Below are 18915 nucleotides of genomic sequence, written 5' to 3' on the forward strand. Positions count from 1 at the left end.
CACCATAATCCTCCATCATACTTTAATACATGTTCATTAAACCTTCATGTAAACCGTTAAATAGTGCGGCTCGGAGCCGGATTATACACCATTTATAGACACAGTCAAGCCCAAGTGATAAAGTTGCCTCAGGGCTAATTATTCTATTTATCAGTTGATCTTGAATTTTAACTGTTGCATAATGGCTGCACATTTAAAGGACCTCTAAAGCCCAATCTACCATCGGTTTAACGGTAAATTAGGTTAAACCCACATGTATAGTTTGGAGCTGTGAGGAGATTTAGAAAATCCAACAAAATGATGTCTTTATATTACATGCGGTGTAATTAATTAAAAAAAAAAACTATACGACTGATTTATCGCACCGTGACACGGACATAAATTGGTGCCACACCTCTGGTTGCTCATCAGAAGTCGATGTAGCGCCAAACATCGTGGAAACTCATTAATCACACGCGCTTTCATAAGAAGTGCCTGGTGTCTAGTTTTTTGAGCGGACGTGCTCACTGCCTTGGAACATTCTCCTCACTGTGCATGGATGTGTGTGTGCGAGTGTATGTTTGTGTGTGTATGTGCGGACCGTGTGTGTGTGTGAGAGAGTGAGTGTGTATGTGTGTGTGTGTAAGCAGCCTCCTCTCGTGTTGATGACGACTGACTGCCACCGAGTCTGACGGTGAACAAACGGGATTTTTGTTTTGTTTTGTTTTTAAAAAAAAAAACAAAACACGGCGATACTTTTGAAGAAAACATCCGGTGACCTGTCCTGTCCGAGCCACCACCGGGTCGGTCCGAAACGATGAGCCAGCCTCGGCCGGACGAGTTCAAGCCTCCTCCGGAGTGCCCGGTCTTCGAGCCCAGCTGGGAAGAATTTAGAGATCCATATGCTTTCATCAATAAGATCCGTCCAATCGCCGAGAAAACTGGCATTTGCAAAGTCCGGCCGCCTCCGGTGAGTGTGATAATCGACGATTAAACGCTGCACCGACACGGATGCTGAATTAGTCCACCGATAAGACGGCTAGATGGACCGAGCGCTCGGGATTTAAAGGGACTGTTCAACATGGCGGATACACGGCTATATTCATTCTTTGTGCTGCCATGGCTAGCTAGCTATCATGTGTGGGCATTAACGTCGCAAACGTGCTGTTTTTGGTCCACTTTGAGCTGGTTTGCAACAATATAGATGTCCCAGTTTATTAAAAGTGGATTGTAGTCGTGGTTGACCGTGTGTCAACAAAGCTTCGGCGGTCCGGTCATTGAGCCTCTTAGCTAGCAGGCTAACGCTAGCTAACAGCTCACAAACCAACCTGTCATAATTTAGCACACGGCTTTGACATAGGTGGCTATGCGGAAGCCATTCGGCTGCGTAGAAAATGATGATCATGACCATGAAATGAACATGGGTGTCAACACTTGATCTTCAATTTTGTGTCCTTAGATGTCCTAAAAGTCCTGCAGTTGGCGTTAATTACTGATCATTTATTGAAGAGCATCATGATGCAGTTGGGTCGCTCAGTGTGCTTGAGTCTCTGTGATCCATCACTTCACGGTCAACTTGTAGTGAATATGAGAAGAAATGTGTGTTTTGTAGTGTTACGGGGCTGGGTGAATACATTTTCCCTTCAGTGATGTAAGAGAAATTGCTCCATGAATGGGAACAACGAGCACACTGGGTTATTCAATTACAAAGACCACTGTTACAGTTAAATAAGGAGTTGGGACTTCTGAAGTTGTGGTTTGACCCCTCATGTTTCACATTGTTACAGTGGTGGTGCACTTTTATTAAAATGAAAGTTTTCTTGAAGATGTGCCTCTCTTCATGTATGAGCCCGTGTTGTAGGGTGTTGTCCTCCATGTTGGCTTTGTGGTAAGCTGGGCTGGTGAGTGAGTCTTCCATCTGGCCATTTTGTGTGCCAGTGGGGGATGTTGGCTACTGACTTACAACAAGAACTTTGGTCTCTTGATTGTATGTTGGGGTATTGTTATTGTGTATGCTAGGCTGTGCGTGTTATTGACACGAATATTGATCGATGTTGCAAGTTATAAGCTGAAAAGGATCACTGTGTTCTTTCAGTGTCAGCAGGCCTCACTTTTTCAAGGAAACGTCAGTCTAACATCAGTTTAAAACCTGCAGTCGTGCAGTTAAATAGCCATTTATCTACGTGCCTAATTTCAGTTTTAGTAAATTCACCATAATGAGTCTGAGAATGTTTCAAATGTCGGCACATTATTTGATAAAGCTATTGTCAGAAATGGGGCATCTCGGAAGGGAAAAAAACAATAGATATGAAATATAAATCTGGCTTATAAATGCTATGGTGATTTTTATTTCTTATAACCTGCCAGCCACAGAAGGATCCAGTGGCTATGTGTTATGATGACCTCCATGTGCCATTGTGTGTATTTTTGTGGTTGTTTAGGGTTGGCAGCCTCCGTTTGCTTGCGATGTCGACAAACTTCACTTTGTTCCTCGGATCCAGAGGCTCAATGAGCTGGAGGTGAGTTTTGTTTAGATTATCCAACAGATTTATTTCACATTATCAATGTTTGCTATAAGATTATACATTTAATCCCCACATTCTTACCTTGTTAATATGATTACTCTGTCTACATAGGGCACGCTGCAATAATAGAGAGCAGTGTTATTATTGCCTTGTGATAGAAAGTTATCCTTTGTTTCATAACACTAATTTATTACTTGGAAATATAATGCATCATTGGTAATTAATCCAAACATTTAAAAAACAATCTGAATGTGCCTTTATTTATTTATTTCTCAACAATAGCACACAATAGCCCCTGTTCTTGGATGCATATCAGCCTGTTCAGGTTATTTTTGGCACTTACATTGTTTCCCCAGTGAATGTCTTAGTTTTCCTTTTAATGCTTTGAATATCTTGTCCCTCTAGATTTTGTTACATTTATTTAATTTCTAGCTGAGATTTGTCTTTTCATATATTTCTTTCCAGGCACAGACCAGAGTCAAGCTCAACTTCTTGGACCAGATTGCCAAATTCTGGGATTTGCAGGGATGTCCCCTGAAGATTCCTCATGTGGAGCGGAAGATTTTGGATCTGTATAAGCTAAATAAGGTTGATAATAGACATCAGTGCACAACATTTTAATGTAGTTTTTAAGTATGCAATTAAACGACTCACAGCATTGTCGTCACATGCTGTTGTTTCAGCTGGTAGCAGATGACGGTGGATTTGACTACGTCTGTCGGGACAGGAGATGGACCAAGATTGCACTACAAATGGGCTTCGCCCCTGGCAAAGCTGTCGGCTCACACCTGCGAGGGCATTATGAGAAAATCCTTTATCCCTACAATCTCTTTCAGAGTGGAGCAAACCTGCTGGTGAGTTGAACACACGCAACATCATGACAGCACATACACTCAACGAGAAGCTGTCATTTACATGTGTCTCCCATCTGTCATCAAATTCCTAATAATGTTATCCTAACCATTTATTACTTCCCATTACTGAAAGTCAGATATGAGGGGAATATAGAGTATGTTAAGGCCAAACAAGATAACTGGAAACAAATGGATTATTAGGAAATGCATGTTCTGTGCTTGACTACTTTATTTGAAGAAAGCTTGTTTTTTTTCTGTTTTTTTTTGGGGGGGGGGGAGTCTGTTGTCTGCCTAATATACCACGAGTGTGTTTACTATTTGGTGTCTTGTTATGTCATTTAAAAGTTTTTGCACCCCAATATTCCATAATGTGATGCAAGAGAGCTTATCCAAGGCCAATGGATTGGTACTGTGTGACCTATCGGACAGGTCACTGTAAATTGTTTAATTACCCAAGCTCTTTCTTGCCTCAGGCACCAGAGGCAGCTTCCAAACTGATGGGTTTGGAGGCTGATCCTGAACTTGAAAAGGTATGTTTATGTCATGGTTGGAAGCCACTCTCAATTAACAAAATGCATGTTTATTTGTGGCTGGACTGGGTAATATATTTGCAGACGTGGTATGGTGAATGTAGCTCTTCTTTGAAAAGTTATTAGTTGATTTTACAGCAAAATGATCCCCTTAAACAAGTGATCCTCACCTTTGTGTCCATGTGTCTTGGAACAAATGTAAAATAATTCCTTTTTGTTTCTGTGAGAGGCAGCAGTCAGCAATTAGAAGCTAAATGTGTATACATTTGAATATTCTTGTAGATTTTCTCCTCTGACCTTCTCAAGTGCTGCTGTAATTAATTGAACTTTTAAAAAATACAAGCAACTCCTGCAAGTCTGACATATATCACCTGTACACCTTCTGTTCTCTGATTAAGCATGTCCTTCTTAGTTTCTGTACTACCTGTTTGTGGCTACAAACTGTAACTAACCACATCCTTCTTATAGCCTCTTCAGTCCTCTGGCTGTGCATTTTGAAAGTATGTTAATATATCAAGTACTGTCACTGAGTCCCAGTCTTTAAACCATACTTGGTGTCTTCTGATTCTTTAGAAGCTACCAAATGTGGTTGGAAACACATTGTCATGTTTTGTCCCTTATTTATTTTTTTACAGCCCATAAACTGAAACTCTAAAAATATAAGAGGATGATTTTTAAAAAATAAAAGCAGTGGTAGACTCACACTTCCTCTTTTGCACGCGTAGACGATTTATATCAGATCGCCACATTTGCGCATACAGGTCTTTCCAGTCAGGCACACAAATGTTTTTTTATGGCCAGAGAGATCTGGTTTTAACTGTCATACTGTGTTTTCTTTTAGTGCATTCAGAAGCCAGTCCAGCCATTGGAGAATCCAGTCAGTATGGAGAGCGTTGACACCAAGGAGGTCAAACTGCAGGACCAGGCTCAGCGGCAGGCTGTCCAGACGCCGGACAATTGCCCCACTGCTCGCAGAGCCAAGCGCATGAAGTGTGAGGTAGGTGTTGTTGACGTGCTCTGCACACACCTGACTTAAGCCTTGTCCACGCACATACAGATATTTTCCCAGTACATTTAAAAAAACAATGCTTTCCACACAACCTTTGTTTGACAAAATGTTAAACACCAGAGGAGAACTCTTTGAGCATTTGTTGTACAATTATTCAATTAAACTTAAATATCCAAGAACTGACGTGATGACATCATTTCATTGTTTCCCAAAAGGTCAGTTTTTTAATCTGGGGTTTTGAAAAGTCAGTGCTTGAGAAGGGATTTGAAAAAAAAAACACATTTAGTGAATTTATAGGCTGCTTGAGTGTGAATCTGAGACAGAAACACAAAGATTCTTACAGTTTCTTTAACATCTATGACGTGTGGACAAGCCCCAAAACTTCCCTGAAACAGGCATTTCTCACTGTTCTCTACATACTTCTCTACTAGTTTAAAGATGCCTTCAGCTTCACGTCTCACTTTTTCTGCAGGCCGCCTGTGTGAAGACTGAGCCAGGTGAGCCCGGCGAGGCCAAGCCGAACCTGAGGCGGAGGATGGGCTCTTTTGTCGCCAAGCATGAATCAGGTCAGGCTCCAGATCCCACAGTGACGCCCTAATGACATTTACAGTATCTACAGGAACACTTTACTTTAACCCTCCATGTTTAGCTTTTTATAAGCAGAATATAAACCTTTCATAAATGCTATTATGTAGCACAGAAATATGTGTTCAATAAGGCATTTCCCAACAACTAGATCTTCTTCTGCGAACACCCTTAAGTGGAATCTGCAGTGTACAAAGACGGTGAACCACAATGTCACAAAACACAGGTGTAAAAATATAAAATGTCTTCTTAAAAAAGTTATAATTGTGGACCAGTGTTTAAGTATACTGCCTTGAAATGCTAAATAAATAGGGTTACAGTTGAGTGTATTTACAGTAGAAGCTCTTTTGAAACAGTTCCTCACAGTGCGATACTTGGTAATGAAGTTTGTCATGTTTCCTGTTGTTTTGCAGATAAGCAAGAGATTCCCATTCCAGTGAAACAGGAACCTGTTGAATTTAAAGAACCAATAATTGAAGCTGACAAATCCAAGTCACGGTACAAGAAATTCATCCCTCCAGTTCCTCCGAGTCCGGTAAGTTTAAAAAAAAAAAAAGACTTTGAATGAATTGTAGCTGCATAAGATCGCTTATGATCAAAAATTAATAGGCTCATCAGTTTAAAGCATCGTCAGAAGTCCAAGCTCAGCTTTAATCACTTAACACTGAATTTGTGCTGTAAAATTAAGTTTCTGTGTCTGCAGTTTATTGATAGGAACCAAAGATTCTGCTATATTTACAAGAGGAATGTTATGTAGAAAAGTTTCAAATATTGCATGACCCAAAAAAAGACACTCTATTGCACATGCATCTTACACAGCTCGGATTGTTATCCCATGTCAATAAAGCACAGTGTAAATGCATCCAAGAATCATTTAAGGCAGCGATGGTTTCAGATGCATCCTAGCCAGATGGTAAAAAGGTGTAAATGCATTTGTGTCCCCAAGAGACAAACATAATCTTTAAACCTCCCAAAGTATTACTGGCAGGAAGAATTTGCTGATTTTCTCAGTAAATCCATGTTCTGTCCCCTCTGTCCTTGAGGTAACAGCAGCTTAAGTTACACAAACACGACACTGAAATGAGCAGTTTGTTCTCTGGCTCATTAAAGCAACACGGAAAAACATCTCCAGGGGATCACTACAGACACGATCAAACACAAGCCGATCTGGCCAAAAGAGAAGCATAAACATGGCTGAGTGTACATGACAAGCGTAAATGGAGCCTTTCACATTTGTAAGAACTCTTGATATATGTAATATGTTAGTGTGAGATGATAACAGGTGCCAGGTAGCGAAGGCTCGGTGTAGAGGAGTGTTTTACAGATGTTACTTTACATTCCTGTGTTGATGCTGCTTTTAGTCAGTAGTCATGGTTCTGCCACAGCCACATCATAAACTCCTCCTTCTGTTCTCCAGGTGGATCTGGTCGTGTGTCTGGTGTGTAACAGTGGGGGAGAGGAAGACCGTCTGTTGCTGTGTGACGGCTGTGACGACAGCTACCACACCTTCTGCCTGATCCCTCCTCTGCACGACGTTCCCAAAGGAGACTGGAGGTGCCCCAAGTGTCTGGCTCAGGTGAGAATAAACTGCCAAGTCTGATTAATGTGATGTAAATGGACTCTTGGATGAATGAGCTGTGTAAGCCATCAAAACAGCAAGTCCACCTTGTACTCATTCTATTTTTTTTTCCATCTCCCCTTTCAGGAATGCAACAAACCTCACGAGGCATTCGGCTTTGAACAAGCGTACAGGGATTATTCTCTGCGTGCATTTGGGCAAATGGCTGATGCATTCAAATCAGATTACTTCAACATGCCAGTTCATGTAAGTTGAAGAGGTTTCAAAATAAACCAGTCAGTATATCCTGCTGTGAAGATTTTAAATTTGAATGTGTCTTTTCATGGGTTCGTTACAGATGGTACCCACAGAGCTGGTGGAGAAAGAATTCTGGCGTTTGGTGGGAGCCATTGAAGAGGATGTCACCGTAGAATACGGAGCAGATATCGCCTCAAAGGAATTTGGGAGTGGATTCCCCATTCCCAATGGAAAATTTAAGGTTTCCCCTGCTGATGAGGTAGGACCCTGAAACAACCCACCCCAAACATCTGTGGAATCAAAATGTGCACAGAGTATCTGCATGTCTTGTTTTTGTGACTGTAAGATGTGCTTTTTTTTTAATATCCTTTTTAGTCAGCACCGTCTGACCAACATTAATTAGCAAGTTCATCATTTAATAATGGGCGAGCGAGGATTTAAACAAGAAAAATAATTAAATGAACTTGAAACAGGACCCATGTCCACATAACATTTCTTTCTAGCAGAAAAGTGCTGGCAGTGTGCAGGGTGGGTTGACAAAAAAAATGCTTTCTGTTTCTGTGTGATAAAGACACAGCCAGAACAAGCTTCTCCTCCATCCTGGGTGGCAGATGACAAGTCCTGCCCCAACTAATACATGATTGATTGCCTGAACAAGACTGACGGTGACGACCCCGGCACCTTTCTAAAAAATATTTGGAGGTTTTCAACAAGAAGCGTTGCGAGCAGATGCACTAAAAAAGGGGAGGGCACTTAGGAAAAAAAAGCGCTATTTTCAATTGGTTAAGCCCTCTATTGGCTTATCCAGGTCCAGATCACATGTATTATTCAAATCATCAGGAATTTTAGTTAGATGTCGCTGGGAAGTATTAAAAATGTGACGTGATACTAAATTATCCTGGGCCATATCATCCCCATTGGTTTTTCATTATATTTTCACGGTATGGTCATCAAACGGATATTAACGGATATTGCGCCCTATGTGGTATTAAAAAGTCTTAACATTTAACACTGTGGCTCCTGCAGAAACCCTGTGTAGCAGCAGTCTCTTTCTCTGTCGAATGACACCAGTCTAATGTAGCATTAAGTGATATGAACAGTATATTGCGCAGTAACTCCTGCTTTATTAAACTCTAAATCGTCTGTCTTGCAGAAATACCTCAAGTGTGGCTGGAACCTGAACAACCTGGCGATGATGAAACCGTCTGTACTGACTCATGTGACGGCTGACATTTGTGGGATGACGCTGCCGTGGCTCTATGTCGGCATGTGTTTCTCCTCCTTCTGCTGGCACATTGAGGATCACTGGAGCTACTCCATCAACTACCTGCACTGGTACTTAAGAAGAAAAGCTACTAAAGCTCTGCTGCCCTCAGGGCTTTCCTTGAGGAGAGCAAACAGATTGTTTACTGTGGCTTGTGATGATAAACAGCAGATATTTCATTCTAAAACTTACGTCTTATTCTCTATAAGGGGGGAACCAAAAACCTGGTATGGAGCTCCTGGATTTGCTGCAGAACAGTTGGAGGAGGTGATGAGGAAACTGGCCCCAGAGCTGTTTGAGTCTCAGCCGGACCTGCTGCACCAGCTGGTCACCATCATGAACCCCAACACCCTGATGGCCTACGGAGTCCCTGTACGTATTTATGTAGCTTCATTCACATGCACTGATGCTGATCTGCAGCAATGCACGGCTGATATTTTCCTGAACGAGCAGCTGGTCTTTCTGAAGGGAACATAGATCATCTTCTTTTGTCTCTACTGTCCTTCAGATTTACCGAACGAACCAGTGTGCTGGCGAGTTTGTCATCACGTTTCCAAGAGCCTACCACAGCGGCTTCAATCAGGGCTTCAACTTCGCTGAGGCAGTGAACTTCTGCACTGTGGACTGGGTATGTACCGTTCTTTGTTGTTCCTATACAAACACATTTTGCTGTACAGGTAATTAAAATACTTGACTCGAGTAGGGTTCAACTAATTAATGAAAACTTATTTTCATCATGGTTTGATCAGTGCAATTTAGATCATTTAGTCCATAAAATGGCAAAGTGTGAAAAATAGTCATCACAATTTCCCAGAGCACAAAAATACTTCCTCGTGTGTCTTTTGTCCAATCCAAAGAGTCTTCATTAACTATCATTATTTACTATATTCATTTACTCTCGTAAATGACAAACAAATAACTGGACCCAGCATCTTTCGAATAACCAATCAACTAATGAATTAACTGACTAATCAGTGCAGCTCTGTCCTCAGTGAAATGGCAGTCTTTGTAAAAGGCAGAAAAGGCGTTTTCAGTTCTTCATTGTTAATGATTTTAAAACAGTTTTTCAGAAAAAAGCAATGAATAGTTGATGTTAACACAAAAGTGCTGGTGTGAGTTTTTGTCATTGGTTAATGTTCAGATGAATTACTTATTAAGATTGTTGTAGATTAATTTTTGATGAGACTCACGCGTGTTATGTTGTAATTTTTGTGGATTCAACACAGTAGAAACTGACCTTGCGACCTGTTTTTTTCTCTCTGTATCTTCAGATGCCTCTTGGCAGGCAGTGCATTGACCACTACCGCATGCTGCACCGGTACAATGTGTTCTCCCACGATGAGATGGTGTGCAACATGGCCTCGAAAGCAGACACACTCGATGTGGTCCTGGCCTCGGCTGTCCACAAGGACATGGTTGCCATGATCCAAGAGGAACAGACGTTGAGAGACAAAGTGAAGAAGATGGTAGGATTGTCCTCATTAACATATCAAGACACCATTATACTGTTTATTATGTTGATTTTTTTTCCCCACTGTGGGGATACAGAGTTGTTGAACAGGTGTATTGATGAAGCACTGGCTTTTTACTTGCAAAGGTTTTGTTGCACTTAGAGTTGTGAGCAGAGTTGTCAAAACCTCACGTCAACTTCAAGTTATGGTCACATGGTTCACCTCAGTGGTCTCTACTGTTTAAAAAGTGCAGGAAAAACAACGACATCACAGCTTATCAATACTACAGCCTTTGAAAACTAAACCCCCGGGGCCTGTTATATATTTTTTTTCTCCTCTCTTTATAAAGATGCTTCTACTGAGGCAAAATAGCCTCAATAGTTAGGTAGAAATCCCTCTGTAGGGGGCAGGTTTCCCACTAACACTCGTCAAAGGGGTTTAAAGATGGTAGTACGGCCAGTGAAGCGACCCATATGTTTTATACCTTGTGGGTTTCCTCCTCACACTAAACAAGATCTTTTCAGGTCTCTATAGGGTGTTAATTGATTTAACTAATGCTTCTGCAAAGGAGGAAGTTATTATTTCAAAAGAACACACTTTTTTCCCCAGCTGTGCCTGTAATTAAAAAGAAATATTTAAAAGGAAAAAAAAAAACTCATATTAAGACCTTGTCCATCTCCTGAAATCCAGATTCTGGAATCAGATGACATTTAATTTTTTTTTTTTTTAACTGTCCAAAGTTGCATTTCCCAAATTCTCCCAGATAATCCAGAGCATATGAAGCTTCTACATCTCTGGCAGGGAGAATTATGTCGTATTTATTGCTACGTTAGTCTTTGTGGACTGTAGTAAGTTCTATTAAAGATAAGCCACTGGGCCCATTTTTAATACCTGGTTTCAGTACCCATCCCTTCTTGCACCTGGCCTAAATATAGACAGGATGTGCACACAGCTACCTTTCTGCAAAACTACATTTTTTTTCTCTGTCTGTAAATATAATTTGTCACTTTTACAGAGTATGTGTTGTTTCTTTACATTAATTACATATTAAGTACTGTGTTTGTTCAAGCAGACACACACGTGTTCACTCTCCTTGGATTTGTTTTCAACACCTTCGTTGTTGTTCCACACGCTCAGGGGGTGTTACACTGCAAGGAGGCAAAATACGATCACCTCCAAGATGACGAGCGGCAGTGTGCCAAGTGCAGAACCACCTGCTACCTGTCTGCCATCACCTGTCCCTGCAGCCCAGGAGTACTTGTCTGTCTGCATCACATCAGTGACCTCTGCTCCTGTCCTGTCGACAACTACACACTGAAGTAAGTCCCACTGGAGCCGATTATGAAACAGTAAACAGATCAGAGTTCACTGTATCCGTGAGATGTGTGAATATAATGACTATACGACTGTTAAGGTATATTTTATCACTGTAATGATCCAGGACCAGGTCCAGCATGTTCAGAGTACTATTGTAACTTGTTCTCTATATTTCTGTGTGCTCCTGCAGTTACAGATACACACTGGACCACCTGTTCCCCATGATGAACGCTGTGAAGGAGAGAGCTGAACTGTACGATGATTGGGCCTCCCTCGTGACACAGACTCTAGAGGCCAAACTGGAAAAGAAGAAAGGTAAACAGCACAAGCAAATGAGAAAACAAAGCTGTAAAGCACCCAACAAGTTGTATAAGCCAATAAACCCCATCACAAAACAGTGTGGCTGGGAGGGATGAACTGCTCTGTCAGCTGTGCTGTCTGCATACACTGAGAGCGCTCAAACCTCTCACTGTTCTGGCTCTTGAGGTTTCCAGATGACACAGCTTGGGCTCTGGGCTAAAATGAGGAAAATCAAGTAGATGCAGGTGTGAATTTATTTAAATCGTTAATGTTTTTGTTATGTGTCTCTCCTCAGGCCTGCCAGTGTTTCGCTCCCTTCTTTCTGAATCCGAGACCAGGCTGTTCCCCGACAACGACCTGCTGCGTCGGCTACGTCTGGTCACACAAGATGCAGAGAAGTGCTCCTCAGTGGCACAGCAGCTATTAAATGGCAAAAGGCAGACCAGGTATGGCTAATACACTCCACTATATCAAGCTATAGATTAGCTGTCTTCACATTCCCTTATGTTTCCTCAAGTCAGGAAAGCGTATTAGTTCTTAATTGGGTTCAGTTCTTTGATTCATCGGGCTCTGTCTCCTAGGTATCGGTGTGGTAATGGGAAATCATGCAGCCAGCTGACTGTGGAGGAGTTGAGTTCATTTGTGAGGCAGCTGTATAACCTCCCCTGCAGTCTCCCTCAAGCCCCTATGTTGAAGGTAAGCTTCAGCAGGATTACAGCAAGCAAAACCATTTTCAGTGTTCATACGGACACCTGACATAGTTTTCTGTGGCATAAGAATTTGATTGACACAGACATCAAGTATGTTAAAGCATCAGTTTTGACTCTTTTGAATTGATGTCTTTCTTCAGGAGCTCTTGAATCGCATCGAAGACTTCCAGCAGCACAGCGAGAAGGTCCTGGCAGACGAAGTTCCCAGCGTCGCCGAGATCCAGAGCCTGTTAGACGTGAGCTTCGACTTTGACGTGGAGCTGCCCGAGCTGCCCCGTCTGAGAGTGAGGCTGGAGCAGGCGCGCTGGCTGGAGGGAGTTCAGCAGGCCAGCGCTCAGCCTGCCTCACTGACTCTGGAGACCATGAGGAGGCTCATTGACCAGGGAGTGGGCCTGGTGCCTCATCCGTCCGTGGAAAAAGCCATGGCGCGCCTGCAGGAGCTGCTCACTGTGTCCGAGCACTGGGAGGACAAAGCGAGCAGCCTCCTTAAAGCCAGGTGAGGGCAGCACCGACCCACGATGATGTTAGCGTCTGAGCCACATGGGGAGAAAACATCCAGGAGGATGTAGGGATGGATGACTTTAATCCCAAAACATTTCTGTAATATTTAACACTATGTCGAGGTATTTGCACTGATTGTAAGTGAATAATGTAATATTAAGTCAGTGCTCCTGATTTTGCTTCATTTTAATTACAGCTAGTGCAAAATGCTGCTGCTAGAATATTCAACAAGACCAACAAAAAGTGAGCATCATGTTTAGTTCTGCCCTCATTCCATTGGTTCTCAGTGCTGTTCAGTATTAACTGTCATTAGTGCTTTTCAAAGGCTTTACTGGCATGGCTGTCAGGAATTTGCATCTCTTCTCGCCACTTCAGAAAAAGACTAATTTCAAGGCAAATTTCTACATTTTTCAAAAGTATTCTGTTCCTCCACTATGCTCGGTGCACTGCAGCTTTGAATTTTGTGTTTCATGGTACTTAAATACTGTTTTTAAATGCCCAAGATGTTCTTTTCTGCGTAAAAAGTCAGTTATAGACTCTGTTTACAGGATGTTTTGAACAAGTGTTGGTTGGAAAAATGATTCTTAAAAGCTTTCCACGAAGATGTCAAAGAAAAATGTCATGGCAGTTCTTGTTCTACTGAGTTATTAATCAGATGCAGGTATTGTGTCCAGGTTTATTACCTGCTGTACATCATGTGTGTTTTACTTCCCACCACAGACCTCCACACTCCATAGAGACTCTCAGTGCTGCTGCTGAGAAGGCATCTGGCATCCCCGCTTACCTCCCCAACTGTCTTCTCCTGAAAGACACTATCAGAAAAGCCAGAGAGTGGCTTCAAGAAGCTGAGGAGCTTCAGGTGAGGACACACTTTGAGTTTTTTTTTCTCTGTTTGGGTTAATTTGGGTATGATGGTAATAATGAATACCTGCTTATTTCAGGCCAGTGGTGGCGAACCGATGATTAACAGCCTGTCTGACATGGTGCTGCGAGGACAAGCCATCCAAGTCCACCTGGAGCCTTTAGACAGGCTGGAGACTTTGATGGTAGAAGTGCAAGAATGGAAAGAATCTGCAGCTACAACTTTCCTCCAGAAAGACTCAACCCTTTCCTTACTGGAGGTAACATCCCACATCCTAATTTAGAATTAATAATAGTTCACAAAGTCATAAAGATGAGCTCACTTACTCCTCATATCATGTCAGCCGTATCTTTTTGTGTTAGAGCTGCTTTTGGTTTTTATCATCCACTGGAAATCCTTCAGAGGCCAAACGTTTGCTCTTCAGCTGCCACATAATTTTTCTTTTTTCTTAAGAATAGTCAAAACGCATTTGCAACTTGTTTGGTTGCAACATGACCTGTATTCATGATCATTTTATAAGACAACATTGTGTTTAATAGTAGGATCTGATCAGCAGCACAGCACCTTGAGAATAGCTGCCTGGTTACTACATGTAGTAACAGAAAAATATCTAAGTAAGAACTAGAAAGTCACATGTCCCACTGTAACAACACAGCTATTTATCTTTATTAAAGAGAACCAGAGAGGAACAAGATGGAGGTTTATAGAAACTGTCCCTTCTTCACAGGTCCTGTGTCCAAGATGTGAAGTTGGAAATGTAGGCTCTCCGAAGAGGAAGGCCAAGAAAGGGAAAGAATCCCCTAAAAGTAACAAAAAGAAGACACCAAGGCTTAACACACTCGGTGATGTGGAAAAAGCGCTTTCAGAGACTAAGGATTCTACCTCTGCAGTAAGTGGCGTATGCAGAGATGAATATATTACACTCTGTCCCAACAGCCTGCAAATGTCAAACGCTCACTGTTCACATCGAATCTGTCGCGTTTGCTTTCTGTAATGTAATTTAAACAAACCACGTGCATGTCAGCTGACAGAGATCAAACCAGAGACATAACAAACTCATCAATCTTTAAACTCAGTGGTTAAGATGGTTTGTACCTTGTTTGAACACATTTTATTCTGTGATATTTAGATGTTTCTCTACTGGAGGTGACATACATTACAACCAACAGCAAGTAGCGATGTTGCGTTTTCTTTCTGAAACTTTCAGCTCCCTGGCAATTTCCCTTCAGCCAGCTGGCTCCTTATTTATGTTATGTTAAAGGAGACAATAATAGATAGATGACTCCTCATATAAACTTCCTGAACCAACCGGTTCTCCTCCAAGTTGCACTTTCGACATGAGCAACTGGAACAGAAATAGAAACAGGCTGTCAGACACAGGAACGGCATGGAGCAGGAATCATTAACAGTCACCACACTTGAAACAGACAAACAACAAAACCATTTAGTAACTGTGCAGCCTAATCACTCATACCAGGTGCACCAAAATCAAGGAAAAATGACCAAATAAATGCAGTCTGAGTCAACAATATCAGATGAGAGTGCCCAATGGAATCAAGGTGTGATACTTATTCATGTCATTAGCAGTTAATACACAGTGTAAGAGTTTGTTGTAGTCGATGGGATTAATGAACTGCCTCTTCAGGAGATGTTCTGACTCACTCTGTGTCTTATTCACCAGATGGCGACTCTGGAGGAGCTGCGGATGAGGGAGATGGAGGCTTTCACTAACTTCAGGGCAGCAAATGAGTCAAAGCTCCTTCCCACAGCCGACTGCATGGACCTGAGGGTGTGCGTCTGTCAGAAGGCGCCCATGGGTGCGATGCTACAGTGTGAACTCTGCAGGGACGCCTTCCACAGTGTTTGTGTCAGAGACCCGTTGGACTCGTGCGAAACACAGCCGTGGCTCTGTCCACAGTGCCAGCGATCAGAAAAGCCCCCGTTAAACAAAGTCCTCTCTCTCCTGGAGTCTCTGCAGCACATAGGGGTGCGCTTGCCAGAGGGCGATGCTCTGCACTATCTGGTTGAGAGGACACTTAACTGGCAGCAGCGAGCACAGGAGATCTCACAGTCTTGTAACCTACCTGAGCTGGAAGAGAGACCAGGAACTCCTCCCACCCTCACACGCTGGGCGTCCAGCAGCAGTGACACTCAGAACAACACTCAGGTCGCTCTTCATCTCCTTCTGCCACCGTTTGTTGCAGCTGTAAAAGTTTGATTTACAAGTGTTAAGTTTTGGATTTGATGTTTTGGATACAGGCTCCATGTTTGACTCCAGAGTGGAATAGGACAAGCCATGCTCAGACCGTCTTCTACACAGAGCAGAGATGCATCCCACTGCAGGGTCAGTGTAGTCTTATTCTCAGATTCTAGATAATAAATGAAGTTTACTCATATCACTTGAAAGCATGAGTCACAGTCAGTCGTGTTTATGTTCTTGGTATTGTTCCGTGTGACAGGCCTGAGTCAGGATCTGGAGGAGCTGATGGTGGAGGGGCTCCTGCTGCAGATGTCTCTGCCGGAGGTCCAGTGCCTCTACCACGTGTTACTGGACAGAGCCAGCAGCCAGGAAACAGACAGGTGCATGTCGCCAACAGAGGACGAGTCCACAGACTGTGACAAACACATGCAGTTCAACTCTCAGGGAAACAATCTGCAGCTGAACCAGGTACAAACTCTCAGCAACAAACAAACTGATTAAAACACATCACAAAACTGCATCAGTTTTAATTTGTGTTGCTTTTATTTTCAGGATGGCGTCAATGGTGTGAGGGAAACTGTGATTGGCTCAGAAAAGAAAACAAAGCGTCACATGGAAAAAGAAGGTTTAGAAGCAGAGCGCAGAGTGAAGGACAAAAAGCACTCCCACAAAAGACAGAAGATGAATCAGAAGAACCTGCAGCGCAGGACCTCCAGCTCCCCTCGCTCAGATTTCTCTCAGTCTGACGACTCTGATGAGGAAATGGCCGTGTGTCCAGCAGAGAGGTGTCAGCTACCTGAAGGAGATGAGGTGAGGAAAACATCCGTAAATTATTAAACATACAGTTTCAGCGGAGGTCAGTTCACTTTTCACTTTAGGAAGCTGTTATGTAAATGTAAGATATAGACGATAAGTTTCAGGTAACATTCGGCAAGTTTAGCAAAAGAGAAATTTGGACTTGAATGAAGCTGCTCACCACCAGACTGCAAACAGACGCTGTTAGCTGGTGGACATATGGGAGCGTAGTTTAAATAAACAGCCAACAAGTTTGTATTATTAACTTTTAAAAGTTGTGTCAGTGTTGCTTTGCTGCCCCCAAGTGGCCCTGATGCAGGTTAAACGTTAGCAATATTAAGTATGAATGTCATTATTAACGTATGTTAATGTTAATGATAACAACAACAACAACGTTTGTCTGCCAGGTGGATTGGGTCCAGTGTGACGGCAGCTGTAACCAGTGGTTCCACCAAGTCTGCGTCGGCGTTACGGCCGAGATGGCGGAGAAGGAGGACTACATTTGTGTCAGGTGTACACTGAACGATGGACACATGAGAAAATGAAGAGAAAGATTTTGTTTTTCCTGAAGAATGGCTGAAGAATCGTCAGTCCGTTTGTTGGAGCCACCAGTCTGGATGTGTCACTGATCCTGTCCCCCCCTTCACCCCCCCCTCCCGTCTGTCCGACCCTTTTGTAACAACGGTGCTATCTCCTCTTTGACTTGTTGTCCAGAACTATAATGTTTAGTTATTTTTTTGTATTTTTACATATATATATTATATATATATTTCTTTCTTCTTTTAATGAATTGTTTGTGGTTGTCAAAATTGAAGAAAAAAACAAACAAAACAAAAAAAAAACACAGGATGTAAAGTGTGCTGCATGGGATTCCATTACATCGGCAAAAGGGAGTCTTACAACATGAGGCGCCCAGTACGGAGGGTTAATCGAGGGTTAATATTATCTTCTCTGGGACCTCCTTGCATGTTAAAACCAGAGCGACAGAAGTTTTTCATCCACTATCCCACGCCCCAAAAAATGACTCTTACAATTCTTTGAAATTCAGTGTTTAGTACATGCATCTTAATATAATTATTCCCCCCCCCCCTTTTTTTTTGTAGAATAGGTTTATTTATCTGAGCAATAATGTTTGTCTGACTTGACCTAAATGGCTTGATCTCGGCTGAGTTGTGTTGGTGCTTTAGCAGTGGTTTGATGTACAGAGAGCTACGCAGATTGGTGGATTACAGCTGTGGAGTGGCGATGCAGCGGGACACTGCTGACGTGAAACATCACAGGGTGTAACCCGGCAGAGAGGAAGGACTCGGGGTAGCTGAAGATGTTACAAGTTTATATTGTGGAATAAAGCCCTTTTGTTCTATGAAGGAGAAGTCTCGTCCTTTCAACACTAGATGTCCTCGTAAACACAATTTAAAAGTGGAAACCATTCAGAGTTTAGCACTTTTATTCCTCCTTAAAATGTACATTCACTCCCATTACGTCTAATGTCTTTGTTTATAATGATAAGTGTCGGCCATAATGGGGAGACATGATTTCCTAACAGAGAGGTTTTTTTTTTTGTTTTTCTTCCTGTTGGTGTTAATAGTTTGACAGTAGCCAGAGACTAATGTGATGGAAATAATATTAAAAACCACTCAGACAAAACCTAATTTCACAAAATCAGTTTGAGGCGTCAAGTTCAGTGTGACTGATTGTCTTCCTCAGCTTTTCACAAGAGGATTTCACAGCTTACTAACCACGAATTAATGACTTTAAAGACCACAAACTTCACCAAGTTCTCTATTTATCCACTGTGAATTAACATATTTATATGTAAGACCTACTGCTGATACTGATTAGGTCTAGTTTATATTATTCCCTTTTGTTGTTTGAATACAGGTTAATTAAATAACCTTTCAAGCTGCAGTAAGTGTTATAACTTCCTGTCTGTTTTGCAGTTGGCAATCCGGCTCCCTCCTCTCTACGTCACGTACTGGGAGCAGTAATGTCCTGATTTAGCATCGACATAGCTCATTCACAAGCAGGCTTTATGAAATTACCTGTCCTGATTGGATTAAGTCGGCAGGGATAGCAGAATTTTTTATTTTCTCTTTTCTCAGACAGACATGAGCTACTGACCAACCGCTCTGTAACGGCGAGTGATGTTGGAATAAAGAGCCTTTTTATATTCATTTTTATAAAAAATACATCACTAACAACTGCTTTAATATAACC

At 42.1% G+C, this 18915-nt stretch overlaps 1 protein-coding gene across 2 annotated transcripts; it reads left to right on the plus strand.

Annotated features, from left to right (window-relative positions):
* The first annotated feature begins 446 nt into the window (after positions 1 to 446).
* kdm5bb (lysine (K)-specific demethylase 5Bb) lies at positions 447 to 18065 on the plus strand. 2 transcript variants are annotated; one of them, XM_037104442.1, is made up of 28 exons: positions 447 to 949; positions 2421 to 2498; positions 2970 to 3092; positions 3188 to 3358; positions 3832 to 3888; positions 4730 to 4885; positions 5370 to 5463; positions 5896 to 6017; positions 6900 to 7058; positions 7188 to 7307; positions 7399 to 7557; positions 8452 to 8633; positions 8772 to 8934; positions 9071 to 9190; positions 9834 to 10028; positions 11151 to 11332; positions 11521 to 11645; positions 11926 to 12076; positions 12212 to 12326; positions 12481 to 12836; positions 13562 to 13700; positions 13783 to 13962; positions 14431 to 14592; positions 15385 to 15870; positions 15963 to 16047; positions 16163 to 16371; positions 16456 to 16713; positions 17106 to 18065. In XM_037104442.1, the coding sequence occupies exons 1-28, from the start codon at positions 797 to 799 to the stop codon at positions 17241 to 17243; spliced, it is 4638 nt and encodes a 1545-aa protein (XP_036960337.1). In that variant the 5' UTR covers positions 447 to 796; the 3' UTR covers positions 17244 to 18065. The 2 variants fall into 2 exon arrangements, with proteins under 2 accessions (XP_036960337.1, XP_036960338.1); XM_037104443.1 differs by lacking the exon at positions 3832 to 3888 and having other exon boundaries at positions 448 to 949; positions 17106 to 17243.
* The last annotated feature ends 850 nt before the right edge of the window (positions 18066 to 18915 follow it).

Source organism: Acanthopagrus latus, chromosome 7 (assembly GCF_904848185.1).
Source record: "Acanthopagrus latus isolate v.2019 chromosome 7, fAcaLat1.1, whole genome shotgun sequence".
Classification (NCBI taxonomy): Eukaryota; Metazoa; Chordata; class Actinopteri; order Spariformes; family Sparidae; genus Acanthopagrus; species Acanthopagrus latus.

Excerpts from the sequence above, each read along its gene's own strand:
- kdm5bb (XM_037104442.1), top strand. The coding sequence starts at position 797 with ATGAGCCAGCCTCGGCCGGACGAGTTCAAGCCTCCTCCGGAGTGCCCG. Across the intron at positions 7,308-7,398 it reads ACTTCAACATGCCAGTTCAT|ATGGTACCCACAGAGCTGGT; the intron begins GTAAGTTGAAGA and ends GGTTCGTTACAG. Across the intron at positions 11,333-11,520 it reads GTCGACAACTACACACTGAA|TTACAGATACACACTGGACC; the intron begins GTAAGTCCCACT and ends GTGCTCCTGCAG.